Source organism: Dendronephthya gigantea, unplaced genomic scaffold, assembly GCF_004324835.1.
Source record: "Dendronephthya gigantea isolate DGI-Jeju-01 unplaced genomic scaffold, DenGig_1.0 000001F, whole genome shotgun sequence".
In the NCBI taxonomy this organism is placed as follows: domain Eukaryota; kingdom Metazoa; phylum Cnidaria; class Anthozoa; order Malacalcyonacea; family Nephtheidae; genus Dendronephthya; species Dendronephthya gigantea.
The window spans coordinates 1,191,354-1,203,391 of NW_021163011.1; the positions used below are offsets into that span (position 1 = coordinate 1,191,354).

The 12,038-nt window shown below is 37.5% G+C and overlaps 1 protein-coding gene across 1 annotated transcript; it reads left to right on the plus strand.

The window, feature by feature from the left end:
• Window positions 1-1,816: 1,816 nt before the first annotated feature.
• On the plus strand, window positions 1,817-10,603 carry LOC114526115 (putative ammonium transporter 3). Its single transcript, XM_028547619.1, has 5 exons — window positions 1,817-1,914; window positions 6,271-7,014; window positions 7,378-7,437; window positions 8,300-8,376; window positions 9,471-10,603. The coding sequence occupies exons 2-5, from the start codon at window positions 6,272-6,274 to the stop codon at window positions 10,190-10,192; spliced, it is 1,602 nt and encodes a 533-aa protein (XP_028403420.1). The 5' UTR covers window positions 1,817-1,914; window position 6,271; the 3' UTR covers window positions 10,193-10,603.
• Window positions 10,604-12,038: the final 1,435 nt, after the last annotated feature.

The window sequence follows — 12,038 nt, forward strand, 5'->3', positions numbered from 1 at the left end:
CAGGTCGAAACGTCGAGAAGTGTTTTGTCTATTTTAGGCAGTTGTTATACCACATTTGATGCTAAGTCGCTTTTATATGATACACTTATATTGTATCCAAAACAACTTTATCCTTGCCATCAATAATTCGAACGAGCTACGGAATGTTTAATATTTATTTCGTTTTTGTGGACTAAAACTATATAGAATACTATTGATGAATTATTTAAATTGTTAAGTGTAGCTTTTTAAATTGTTAAGTGTAGTAATGTAGAAAAATGATTTAATAGACTTTTACTAATATTAAATTACCTCATTCATTTCATACAAATAACTTTTACATAATCTATTAATGATTACAGGCTTCAAGTTTTTTTTGTGTTTTTTTTTGTATTGTTTCTGATGTTTATTTTGTGTTGTGGTACAAATATTATTGTATTTAGTATTTAGTGAGTTCTCTAATACTGCTTTGTTACTTCATACTGTTGGTAACGTGCCAGCCTAGTTTAGCTCCAATAGATCTTTTCAGCTTGCATGCAAATTCATTTTAGATGTTGTGACCATGGAATAGCGAATAAAACGTAACCATTTCAGATCATGTGACTAATTTGCATACAAGCTGAAAAGGTCTATTGTTATTGCAGGTGACCTACACTCATCTCTAGTAGATATCTAATTGAAATTTTGTTGCATTACTTATTTTCTCTTCGAGTGTTAAATATATTCTGTTCTATCCTATTCTGTTCTTTTCTTTTCTTTTCTTTTCTATTCTACCGGCTACCAGGCACAAGCTATCTTACAGATGCAAAATACGGATGGGCGGGGTCGAAGGTTCTAAGTTTATATTGAATGATTTCAATGAATTTCTTAGTTTATTTTGTACTTTCCTCGTTTAAGGAATCCCTCAAATTAAGTTAACGACATGGATTTTCAAACCAATTACAGAAAAATCAGGCAAAATCTTCCGCCAAAATTAGCATATGGTGTCAAACTATAGCCCTTGAGTTTATAATAAACTGTACAATACAAAGTACTAAATCGCTAAAGTTAACTATTAGTGTATCGGTTATAATAATAGTCTCGCTTAAATTCACATATTTTTTAGTAATTTTTTATTATTTGGTGCTTGCTCAAGCCAAAGTTTTAGCCATTTATCACGTTGGATACCATACAAAACGTTTGTAGATATAAACTAAAAAGGCATATTGTTGACATAAACTCATACCATCAAAATTTTACCCCAGAAATTTCGTTATGCCTTTATTTACAAGAAACAACCAGGGCAAATTGAAAATACGATTTTTTTCAAATTTTGCGAAATTCAAGAATGCGCAATATGATATATTATATAATGTTGAAATATATTTGAACAAATGTGCAGATTATTTACGGCAATTTGCATATTCCATTCCAGTCTGCACTTTCTGGTCATGTATTAAATGGCATAACTCTCTTTTTTGGAGCATTGTTTTCGATCCATTAGGAAAGTTAATTTAGAACATTTCTTTAATAGGCTTTATAGAACCGAATGTTAAACAGCGAATTCACTACGATAACAATACGCTGCTTTCTTATTGGCCAATTTGCACAATTTCAGATAAATTTTACTTTACCTTCATTGCAACTGCATTTATATAAGAGCATTTAATTCCTTCGAGATGATAGCAACCGAGTTTGGCTACTGTTGTTCCTTCTCAGCTCTAAAGCCACACGGCGTCTAGTAACCTGCGTCCTGATTAAAGCAAGATTAAGGGTAGACGACAGGTGCAAGGTAATTGCCTTCAAAATTAGATACGACGAACTACCTTTTTAAAATTCACACATTTCAACCCGCTAAGTAAACAGCATCACTGTACATCCAGAAACATTTGACTGTACTTCTTTTCCACTGTGGCCATATATTGTGCTTCAATTTTATCGCAATTAAAAGACAAGGTATGTCACGAACACGATGTTCTACATTGCATTTGCGTAGACGTAAATTGCACTTTTATGCTAACGGTTGTTAATTATTCTTATGTCCGATAACTTCAATATTTCTGTAACGCATCAGTCATCATTCAGTTTTTCGCTATTCAGATTGACTATAATATAATGTACTTTGTATCAATATAATTATAAACTCTTAATGCATGTGTGTGGATGCATGTATATATATTATATAGCAAAGTGCTTTTGTACTCAGAACGGTCAACGTTCGGCTTACGTACTCGGCTTGATACTTTAGTGTAAAGAAAGTCAAAATATTGTGAATCCGAAATTCCATCCTTAGATTTCATACCTCGAATTGGGGGCCTAAGGCAACGCTTTCGAAATATGTTAATACACCAGGCAGTGTGCTGGGCCAGCTTTTTTGCAAGGTATAATGCTGTATTTATGAATAAGAATCTACAATTTCCCAATAATTATAATTAGCGAAGGAGTTGGTAGTTTTGTAACGATGTGCAAGTTTCCCGATAATATGAAACAAAAAATTCAATTATAAGGCGTTAAGGATATATAATAATGAAGAGATCTATAATCTCACATCTATATATCTAGACTGGCGTATGGACGTAAACAGCTCAACTTTGGTAAAAAATTAAGTCCGCGTGAATGGGGAGAATTGATCTTTTCGAAGTATATTGATGAACTCATAGTTTTAAGCCCGAACTCTAAACTTATATACACTCATGTAGATGAACACAATCATATATATAATTATAGGCCTTAAAAGACGACAGGAAAATTGCGTGTTTGGTTTCGGACATATTTCTCACCCATATTCGTGAAGTGATCTATCTTAGTGGCCTTAAATTAGTAGCTAGATTAGCATATCGTGCATGTTGAGGTAAATGGTAAGGTATATTGTGTGCATCCAACTCTGAAATGTTTAAGATCATTTTATGCAAAGATTAATCATCGCCTCAAGTGCAACGAGACGAGACGCAATTTGTTGTTCTATAATCAAAAAACACATCCTTCCCCCGGCGTAAATGGCGTCTTAAAAGAAGACAAAAGTTAATATTCTCCGTATCCATATAAACGGTATAAATAAGCTTTACTCCCAAAATTAAGAGGCTCTTTAAACCTAAAGTTTAAAAAAAAATGGCTTTGAACTCGCCGAGAGTAGGCCTACGTTTTCTATCATCTAATTTGACATTGTGTGAACATTTCAATTATTGATTCATTATTGATAACATTCGAACTTCCAACTGAGCCCGATATTTCAGTCTGCACGGCAACCGTTGCTATATTTACAGCTGTAAAACAAAACTGCCATCTTCACACACGCAAAATAGCTACTATATATATTGGGAATAGTAACTTTCGCGACTCGATCGATTTATTTGCCATATATTCAAAAGCGCACATGCATGCAACTGCTTAAATGAATAAGTATTTCAAAATGCTAAAAAACCTCAATTCAAATGTCGCGCGGTTGGTTTTTTGCGATAATTTTCCTTTGAAATATGTCCCAGTCAAGCTGAATAACCTGAATTCTGCATAAAATTGTCTTTCAACAGAAGATGATATCACTCGAACGTTGCATGAATCGCACTCAGCCTTCTTACGTATGTTCGCGTTGGTCGTTAAAACAACGGTTTGCATGTTTATAGGTTTATGAGACTCATTTTAACCACCTGTACTCATTATTAAAATGTTTTGCACATTACTTAAGCCAAGGCCATGTTACACGGTGCACGTTTTCTTGCAACTTACAATGCAATTCTACGTCTAAAAGTTGCAAATTAGTGAAGAGTCCTGCAGAATAAAAGTGACGAATGAAGTGTAATAAGCACAAAAGTTTCGTTGTTGCCAAATTTACATCTCGCAAAAGTAGAATTGCGTTGCAAGTTGCAAGAAAAATTGCACCGTTTAACAGGTCCTTTAATTACTGCCTCATCTATATTTTTGATACAGTGAGTGCCAAAAATATTCAAGTGTGGCGCGACAACACGATTTATTTACTATGCGGTTGTTAGAGCGGATAGTACGGATAGACGGATTTTATTTAAGGACGAGCAAATAAATAGCGTGGTCTATACTTGGGCGAATCGCGCCGTTCATCGCAATTGCCACGTTATTTTTAATATTCCCGCCCGCATGCTAAATATTCTTATCGCAGGATTCAAGGGACGGATGTTTTGTTAGAATTTTGATATTTTAAAAGGGGTAAATGTTATTCCAACTATCCCATAGTAATCTTTTGTGTATCGCGTGAGACTGATTTAGGATGGCAATGACCTCTATAGGACTAGATTGTTTGCATTATTAAAGGCTGTAATTATAATTATAGCAGTTGCGAAGCGGAGGATGATGAGGTACTTAGGCATATTTTGAGTGGAGAACGGGCATAATTTAGGAGGAGAAGAGCTTCATGTAATGATTAATAAAAGATTTTCAAGACTTTAATTTTACTTCAGGTAAAATTTCAAAAGAGTGTTGCCGTTGTCGATAGCGGCTTTTAGATCACCTAGCATAATTGATTTTGCATTTTCCATTGATTTTTAACCTCTAGTTTTTACATTTTTTTAAGCCGCGTCCTAATTTTTGCATCGCTGGCCGTGGCCAGCTGTCGTGATCTTTTGGTTCTTGCATGAACTAAGCCTACCTAACGTGCGCTAGGCCACTGCTATGTGATAGCCATACGCAAAGGGGCTTTTTGCGCATGTGACGGTCATCAGCGCAAATAAGTTGAACCCGCAGATTGCGTATTAGAAGAGTCGTTCACGCAGCGAACTAATAATTTCGAATCAAGCCAGAGCGAAAAGAATTCGGTTCGATCAGCCTTATTAACTCGCATTGCGCAAAGCGCTAGCGAGTTCTTAAAATGGGAAGCGTTCTTATTAATGTTTTTATGGTCGAGAATTTCGCGACCCACAAGGTGCGATAAGGTACGCTGACCTGCAAGCCACGAGCTACGCAGGCGTGGTTGCTAAGCTAACGTGCATACTGCACTGCTGAGTGCATTCGTTCATGACGTTCATCGTTTTCTTGTGGACAAAAGACGATAAAAATTCAAGATATTTCGAAATGTGGCTTCCAAGTGCCATATTTATCTTAACGCTCACCTTACATACAACTGCACACGCCGAGCACAGTAGCCCTCAGTGAACTCTATATATATATATATATATATATATATATATATATATATATATATATATATATATATAAATATATATATATATATATATATATATAGAGTTCACTGGTAGCCTTAACGCTCACCTTACATACAACTGCACATGCCGAGCGTTTTCGAAACGGGGTGTTCTGTTGCTTTCATGCTTTTCAACTTCATGTTGAACCAAAGTTGCTTAATATCGCTATGAATTCTCTGATGAAACTGAATACAATCTCAAATCAATCTCACGAGTACTCACTAGTACTATCAATTGAAAACAATACAACGACGTTGTCAATGAACTGTGCCATGACGTGCTACGAATATCTGAACAAGACTAACTCCACTGTGCAACAAGACTAACTTCACAGCGCAATTAAATTTATCTCTCCCCACTTTCACGCCCGTTACGTTCCGTTGCATAGCTGAACAACTATGGCAAGTCCAAAACACACGCCTGAGTAAGCGTCTTTTTTTATAGCCCTAGTTCGACTCAAGCAATGCGAGTTTAATGCTAGCGGGCATCTTGTTATTACTATCGTCAAATAGAATAATCATTTTCCTCCCATATGAACTATATCAATCTTACATGTCCAAACATGATTGCAAAAACCTTTATTGCAGTTTAAAGCTTCCTAAGAATAACAAATGAATTATTTAATTTGGAAAAAACCTTTCATGTACTACCGTCCAGTTCATATTCCGGTCCCCGCAGTTTTCAATCTTCCTCAGAGATGATTTAAAATGTTATGATATGACGGTTCTTTTGTACGTATGCCGCGCTTCCGTCGGGCAGAATGGAATATATGAATATGCTCCTCCGATTATCGCTCTATATAGTTTCAAATCGCATTCCTCAAAGTTATTTCATGCCATTGCTCGTTTAAGTTTTACATGTTTCCCCCCACGAAATTTATAGTAAATCTAGCTAGATTTCTACGACTCTATTATCAAATTTACTGAACATTAGGCTGGAGCTTATCCGTAAATTAGCTAACGTGTGCTACTGCCACTTCTGAAGGAGTCCTTCATTTACAGCACAATGGCCTCCTTTAAACAAAGCAAAATTTTCCCATGGATTACATTCACGTACCTGCACCTTTTTTTGCAACTTTGAGTACATGCAAGTATGCGGTATGGAGTATTCGTAATAGAAAATCAAACGTATTTTCCACCTGTAGCATGGCCATGAATACAACAAGCAACACGACCACGACTGACGATCATTATGGTGATTTTCAACCAGATGACGCTACATGGATTTTGACCAGCGCCTTCATCATTTTCACGATGCAATCAGGTTTCGGCCTTCTCGAGGCTGGCATTGTCTCCAGGAAGAACGAAACGAACATCATGGTGAAGAACGCAATCGATGTTATTTATGGAGGGCTTGCCTATTGGATATTTGGGTTTGCAATCAGCTTCGGAAACGATGAACTAAACAACAGATTTATGGGTTGGGGAGACTTCTTCGTCGATTCCGTTGGTGAGGATTTTGGTATATTTGCGAAGTACTTTTTTCAGTTGTCCTTCGCCACAACTGCAACGACTATTGTCTCCGGAGCGATGGCTGAGAGGGTCGCTATCAATGCGTACATCGCGTTCTCTTTTGTAAACACGCTATCTTATTCCTTTCCCGCGCATTGGGTGTGGGACGATAAAGGGTTTCTAAAAGAGATGGGAGTAGTTGATGTGGCTGGGTGTGGTCCCGTCCATCTCGTCGGAGGTGTCGCCGCAATTGTTGCGGCAATTATGCTCAAACCGCGAAAAAACAAGTTCGACGAGCACGGAAAACCGCGTGAAATTCAAATGGCATCCCCCACAAATGTTTTGCTAGGAACATTTATGCTGTGGTGGGGGTGGTTAGGCTTCAACTGTGGGTCGACGTTTGGAATCTCGGGAATAAAGTGGAAACTTGCTTCCAGGTATCACAGCATCCATGACCAAGTAATACAGAATTTCGAGTTAACTCATTAGTCTTTTACTCGGACTTTTAACTCGTTAAAGTTCGCTTCGCATAGTAGCATCTGATTGCTGCATTGGATGACACGAGCTTTTCATTTGAAAATGCATTGCAACAGATCTTTACCCGAATGCTTCAAAAATTTTATCATTTAAAACACGTGTCACAAATCTTTCGATTTATTCACCTAGCTCTTTCAATATATGTCCGTACGCATGTCTGTACGTACGTTTGTCCCTAGCCATTATTACACCGTTTGCCAGAGGATTAACAATATATGCAAAGTCTTTAAAATAGTTTCTAATATAGTTTAAAATATTTTCAGATCGGCTGTTGTTACCATAAACGGCTCAGTTGGTGGAGGTGTATTCGCTATGATTTACAGGTAATATCATGCAATGATTTACAAGCCCGCTCCTTCTGCTACTAGACACGTGTGGAGATTGGAACAAGAGCTGGCTCCTCCGGTATTTGCTCCGCCCACACTTGACGCTAAGCAAATACCTAAGCGGATTTTCAAAATCACCTAAGCGGATTTTCAAACTGGCGGCGAGTGCTTTTTGTCATAGCGATGAAGAAATAAGTTAAGAATTAACGCTAAAATTATTTCATGGTAAAAAAGTACTACGTTGTAGAACGCATTTTAACTATTTTGCTAAAACATTGCTTTATTTAAATAGATCTTTTCGGTGATTACTTCACAACTCTATCCGTTTTAAATTTAGAACCACCTTGAAAAAGCTATGTGCAAAGATGCAAAACATCCTTCTATGACCCGTGCATGAAAAATAATTGTTCATTTTGACTAACAAGTATGGAAAAAAAGCCATAACGCAGGAACGAGGTCCGCGGTATTGGCCCTTCAGCCTCGTTCTCGTGTTATGGCATATTTTCCCATTTATTGGTCAAGATGAAAAAAAATCATGCATGTGTTGAAGATTTGTTTGCAACATCTGTTTGCAGCATCTTTGCACGTGGCTCGTTAGAGTAAAACTTGAAATCCATTTCATTGAAGGTGGATCTAAATTTAAAACATTGTGATGTTAAAATGTTGTGACGTAATTACCGAAAAGGTCTATTAGCTACGTTTGTAAAACATGTATTTTCTCAGTACAATAGATTCAGATTAAAAAAAATCATCTTTGTGATTAAACTAAAATATGCAGCTTGCTCTCGGCGAATTATTGCTCATAAATCTAGCTAATATAGTAAAACCTTCTCCAAAATGATCGTAAATCCAATTTCAGCTATGTATATCACAAGAAAAAGCTGCTTATAAACATCTTCGTTGTTGGTATTCTGGGAGGATTAGTTTCCGTAACAGGTAAATTTAGATCTTTTATAACCAGTTAGGTGGTGTGTTGAGTACGGACTTATATATAGACTTAGCAGCAGGGCGCCCTACTTAGCAGTCATTTACATGCAGCGTTCGGTGCAGTATAGGCAAGTGCAGCCCTACAATAACTTGCCGCGTACGATGAATAATTATTTTTCCTAAGCGCTGGTTTTAACGAAAGTACAAAGAAAAGGTTCCATTTCCTCTGCAGTCTGTCCCAAAAAATACTGGATTTAAAATTGGTGACAAAATGGTTGTCGCTTGTGCGCTAATTTGCATTTAATCCATACGTAATGACCTTCGAGTTTTACTATAAAATACATAGAGTGAAAATAGAAAACGTCGTAACGTCAGAGCAACAGACTAGGAGCACTGTTTGCCGACCTCTAGATGGATAGAACAGCTGTTTAGAAACGTTTCAGTAACCCAATCTTTTATCTTGGGTATTTCTGCAATCCACCAAATTTAAAATAAAGTGCCCAAAATTTTAGCCGTGACTACCGTGTTCTCTCGAACTTATAAAATCGCTCACATTCATACAACATTTCGATTTGGATTGTTGATGAATTGACGTGTAATATACCACGAAATTTTGTTAAAGATATTGTCTTTCGTATTCCTAATATGAATTTTTGTGTACAGTCCGGATTTTTTTGCAGTTGCACATTAAAAATATTGTCAGTCTCATAAGGCAGTTCAACCAAACAAGCGTATAAACATTTGAACACAGTCATTGCAAACATAGAATACCCAAGCCAAGGTAAGTAACTCGATCATCAAAACGTTGTAAAACGGCTGTTCTATTGATCCAGAAGTCGGCAAACAGTGGGCAACATCCAGGGTAACGGTGATTTTAGGTGTTGTACTTTTGCTATATGTTTTTTATAGTAAAAGTTAAAAGCCATTATTGTTGAAAGTTATATGCAAATTAGTTTATATGCAAATCACCATGTCACAAATTTCTGGTAATGAAGTCTTTTAAATTTCTGGTAATGAAGTCTTCTTTAGAAGCAAGTCATATTTCAAATATAATATTTGCACCGGTCAGTCATAAGAATGACGATGTATTTTTGTTTCTACAGCTATTTGTGCTGTTTGCAGACCGTGGGAAGCTTTAATAATTGGTGTCATCGGCGCTGCAGTTGCCACAGGAGGTACGGTCATGGAGGATAGGCTGTGCATCGATGATCCCGTTGGAGCATTTCCAACCCATGCTTTGGCTTCGGTGTGGGGTCTCATCGCCACTGGCCTCTTTTGTGAACGCACACCAAAATTTGCTGAGCATGCCGGTTTGTTTAAAGGGGGAAGCTGGAAATTTCTAGGTGTCCAACTGCTGGCGTCGGTGAGCATAAGCGCTTGGGCAGCTTTTACAACTATCATTATGCTCTACATCATCGACAAGATATTTGGCCTTCGCATGAGTGAAGAAGAAGAGGAGGTTGGAGCAGATTTCTTCGTCCACAACATACGCGGCCAGGTAACCAGCAACCAGGCGGCCACACAAGCAGAGACGTTGACCGAAAACGAAAATGGCAACACGACCGGAAGAAACCAAGCGACATCGCCTGCTCATACTAACGGCGGAAACTCAAACTCGCAAGAGAGCTACGCGATGGAATGTCCACCGTTTGACATGCAAAATCTCCAGGAAATAAATTCAAGACATTCGTCTGGACAACGTAACATGCAAAGCCTCGGGATTGGAGCTAGTAAAAACGGAATCACATTTAGAGTCGCTCCATATCTGGAATCTCAGGCGTCATTGCCAAAAGGAACAAGTAATTGCGGCTATCACAGTAGCTAGACCTCCCAGTGGTTTCCAAATGCAACCGAATAGAAACAATAACAATTGTTAATTTGGGTTGCATTCCTGTTGGCACCGATTATGCCATAATTATAAGCTCTAAGTAACTGGGTGGAACCAATGCCTTCAATTACCACGCTCATTGTGAGCGCAAAAACTGTATAATCTTGCACCATTCTTGGGATAGGCAATTATAGTATTTGGTGCACAATGTGCAGTATATGTAAAAAATTGTTGCATGGATAATTATCGTATGAAGACCAATTCAGCTCAGTTTTGCGGTGAAGATATGACGTTAGATTCATTCCAGTGGAAACGACCAGTAAATAAAGGCGGATTTCCACTTACAGCGATATCGTTCGCTAGCGAAATATTTGCATATTTCCTTTTGATTTTTAACAGCATAAGTAAATTAATTCGACTTGACTGTTCTCAATTCAAAAGAAAATATGCAAATATTTCGCTAGCGAACGATTTCGCTGTAAGTGGAAATCCGCCTTAAGGGAGTTTGAAGGTTAAGATTATATGTCTATAATCTTCCGTAATTGACTAGCAAGCACGTTTTGGTTGAAAGCAATTGTGAATATATGCCATAAAATTTAGTTTAAATCAATAAATCCACCTTAAAATCGTGAATGCAAGTTCCACGCGCAGGCGGCTCCCGGCAACCAAGCAATCAACACGCAACGTTTCAAAATTCAAATTGACCACAATGTAAGGAATAAACAGTAGCTCACTTCATTCCGCTCCAATATCCCTACTCAATAATAGGCTAGGATAATAATGCAATATGTGTGGCGACACACACACGCATTTCGAAGGTTTTTTAAGTGGGTCTTATAGGAACACCGAGGTCAGATTTTTTCGTCAAACGCAAAGGTGGCTCGATAGGAATAAATATAGGTCATTGCACAGCCCTACTGTGAAAGTACTGAAAAGCATTTGTCACCACAGTTCACCAGTGTGGAGAAATGTGTATTCTAGTAGGTTCCGAATATTCATTTGCATAAAATTAGTTTTTCCACCCTTTCAGCGTGCCTGACGTTAGTGACGTTTCACCGCTTTCTTGGTCTACTGTATTTTGTTTAGACAGTGCTATGGGGCGCCGGAACGACTGTAAGCAGCAACTATAATTATGATCTGGACATGGAAAAAGAGGAACTCCTCGAACTTCAATCGTTCAACAACTCAATCATTAATTAAAGTTTAGTCCGTTTTGCGCATCTGTTCTGCCCTCTAACAATTTGGCCCTCCGCCCTCTGGTGAAAAAATTAAGCAAATTTCGCATGTTTTGAATTTCTCGGAACATACACTATAGTTCATGATAACGTAAAAGCCTTTATATATTCAGACAGCACATCATATCAGTTAGCAGCATCGAAGTCAAGTTTAAAATGTAAAAAACCGTCAAAAAGTGGACGGTCAATCCACCACAACAGGATTATCACTAATAATGCTGTATAGTCCTCCAAATCTTTTTTTCTTCCAACTGAATGTCCATATAGTTAGGGAGTATGACACCCCCAAAACCCTTCCCCTTGTGGGACAGTGCTAGATTATGTCATCGAGAGTTGCAGTATAACCGAGAATTGCAAAAATTTTTTGATCACGAAAAATTGTAATATACTTTTTTTTAAGTGCATTTTAATTACCACGTAGACGTATTTCAACTTGCTCTTTCTTATTTTTCTCAAATGAATTATTATATGTGATCATATAGATGGTTGGATAGAACCATAATTTACCAGGACGCAACAATTTAGCAAGCATGTGATTCAAAATGATTTCCATAATATTCAGATCTTTCACTCAATTGACTTCCGGACAATCACTTCCGTGCTATTAG

Excerpts from the sequence above, each read along its gene's own strand:
- LOC114526115 (XM_028547619.1), top strand. The coding sequence starts at position 6,272 with ATGGCCATGAATACAACAAGCAACACGACCACGACTGACGATCATTAT. Across the intron at positions 7,015-7,377 it reads AAGTGGAAACTTGCTTCCAG|ATCGGCTGTTGTTACCATAA; the intron begins GTATCACAGCAT and ends AAATATTTTCAG. Across the intron at positions 8,377-9,470 it reads AGGATTAGTTTCCGTAACAG|CTATTTGTGCTGTTTGCAGA; the intron begins GTAAATTTAGAT and ends TTGTTTCTACAG.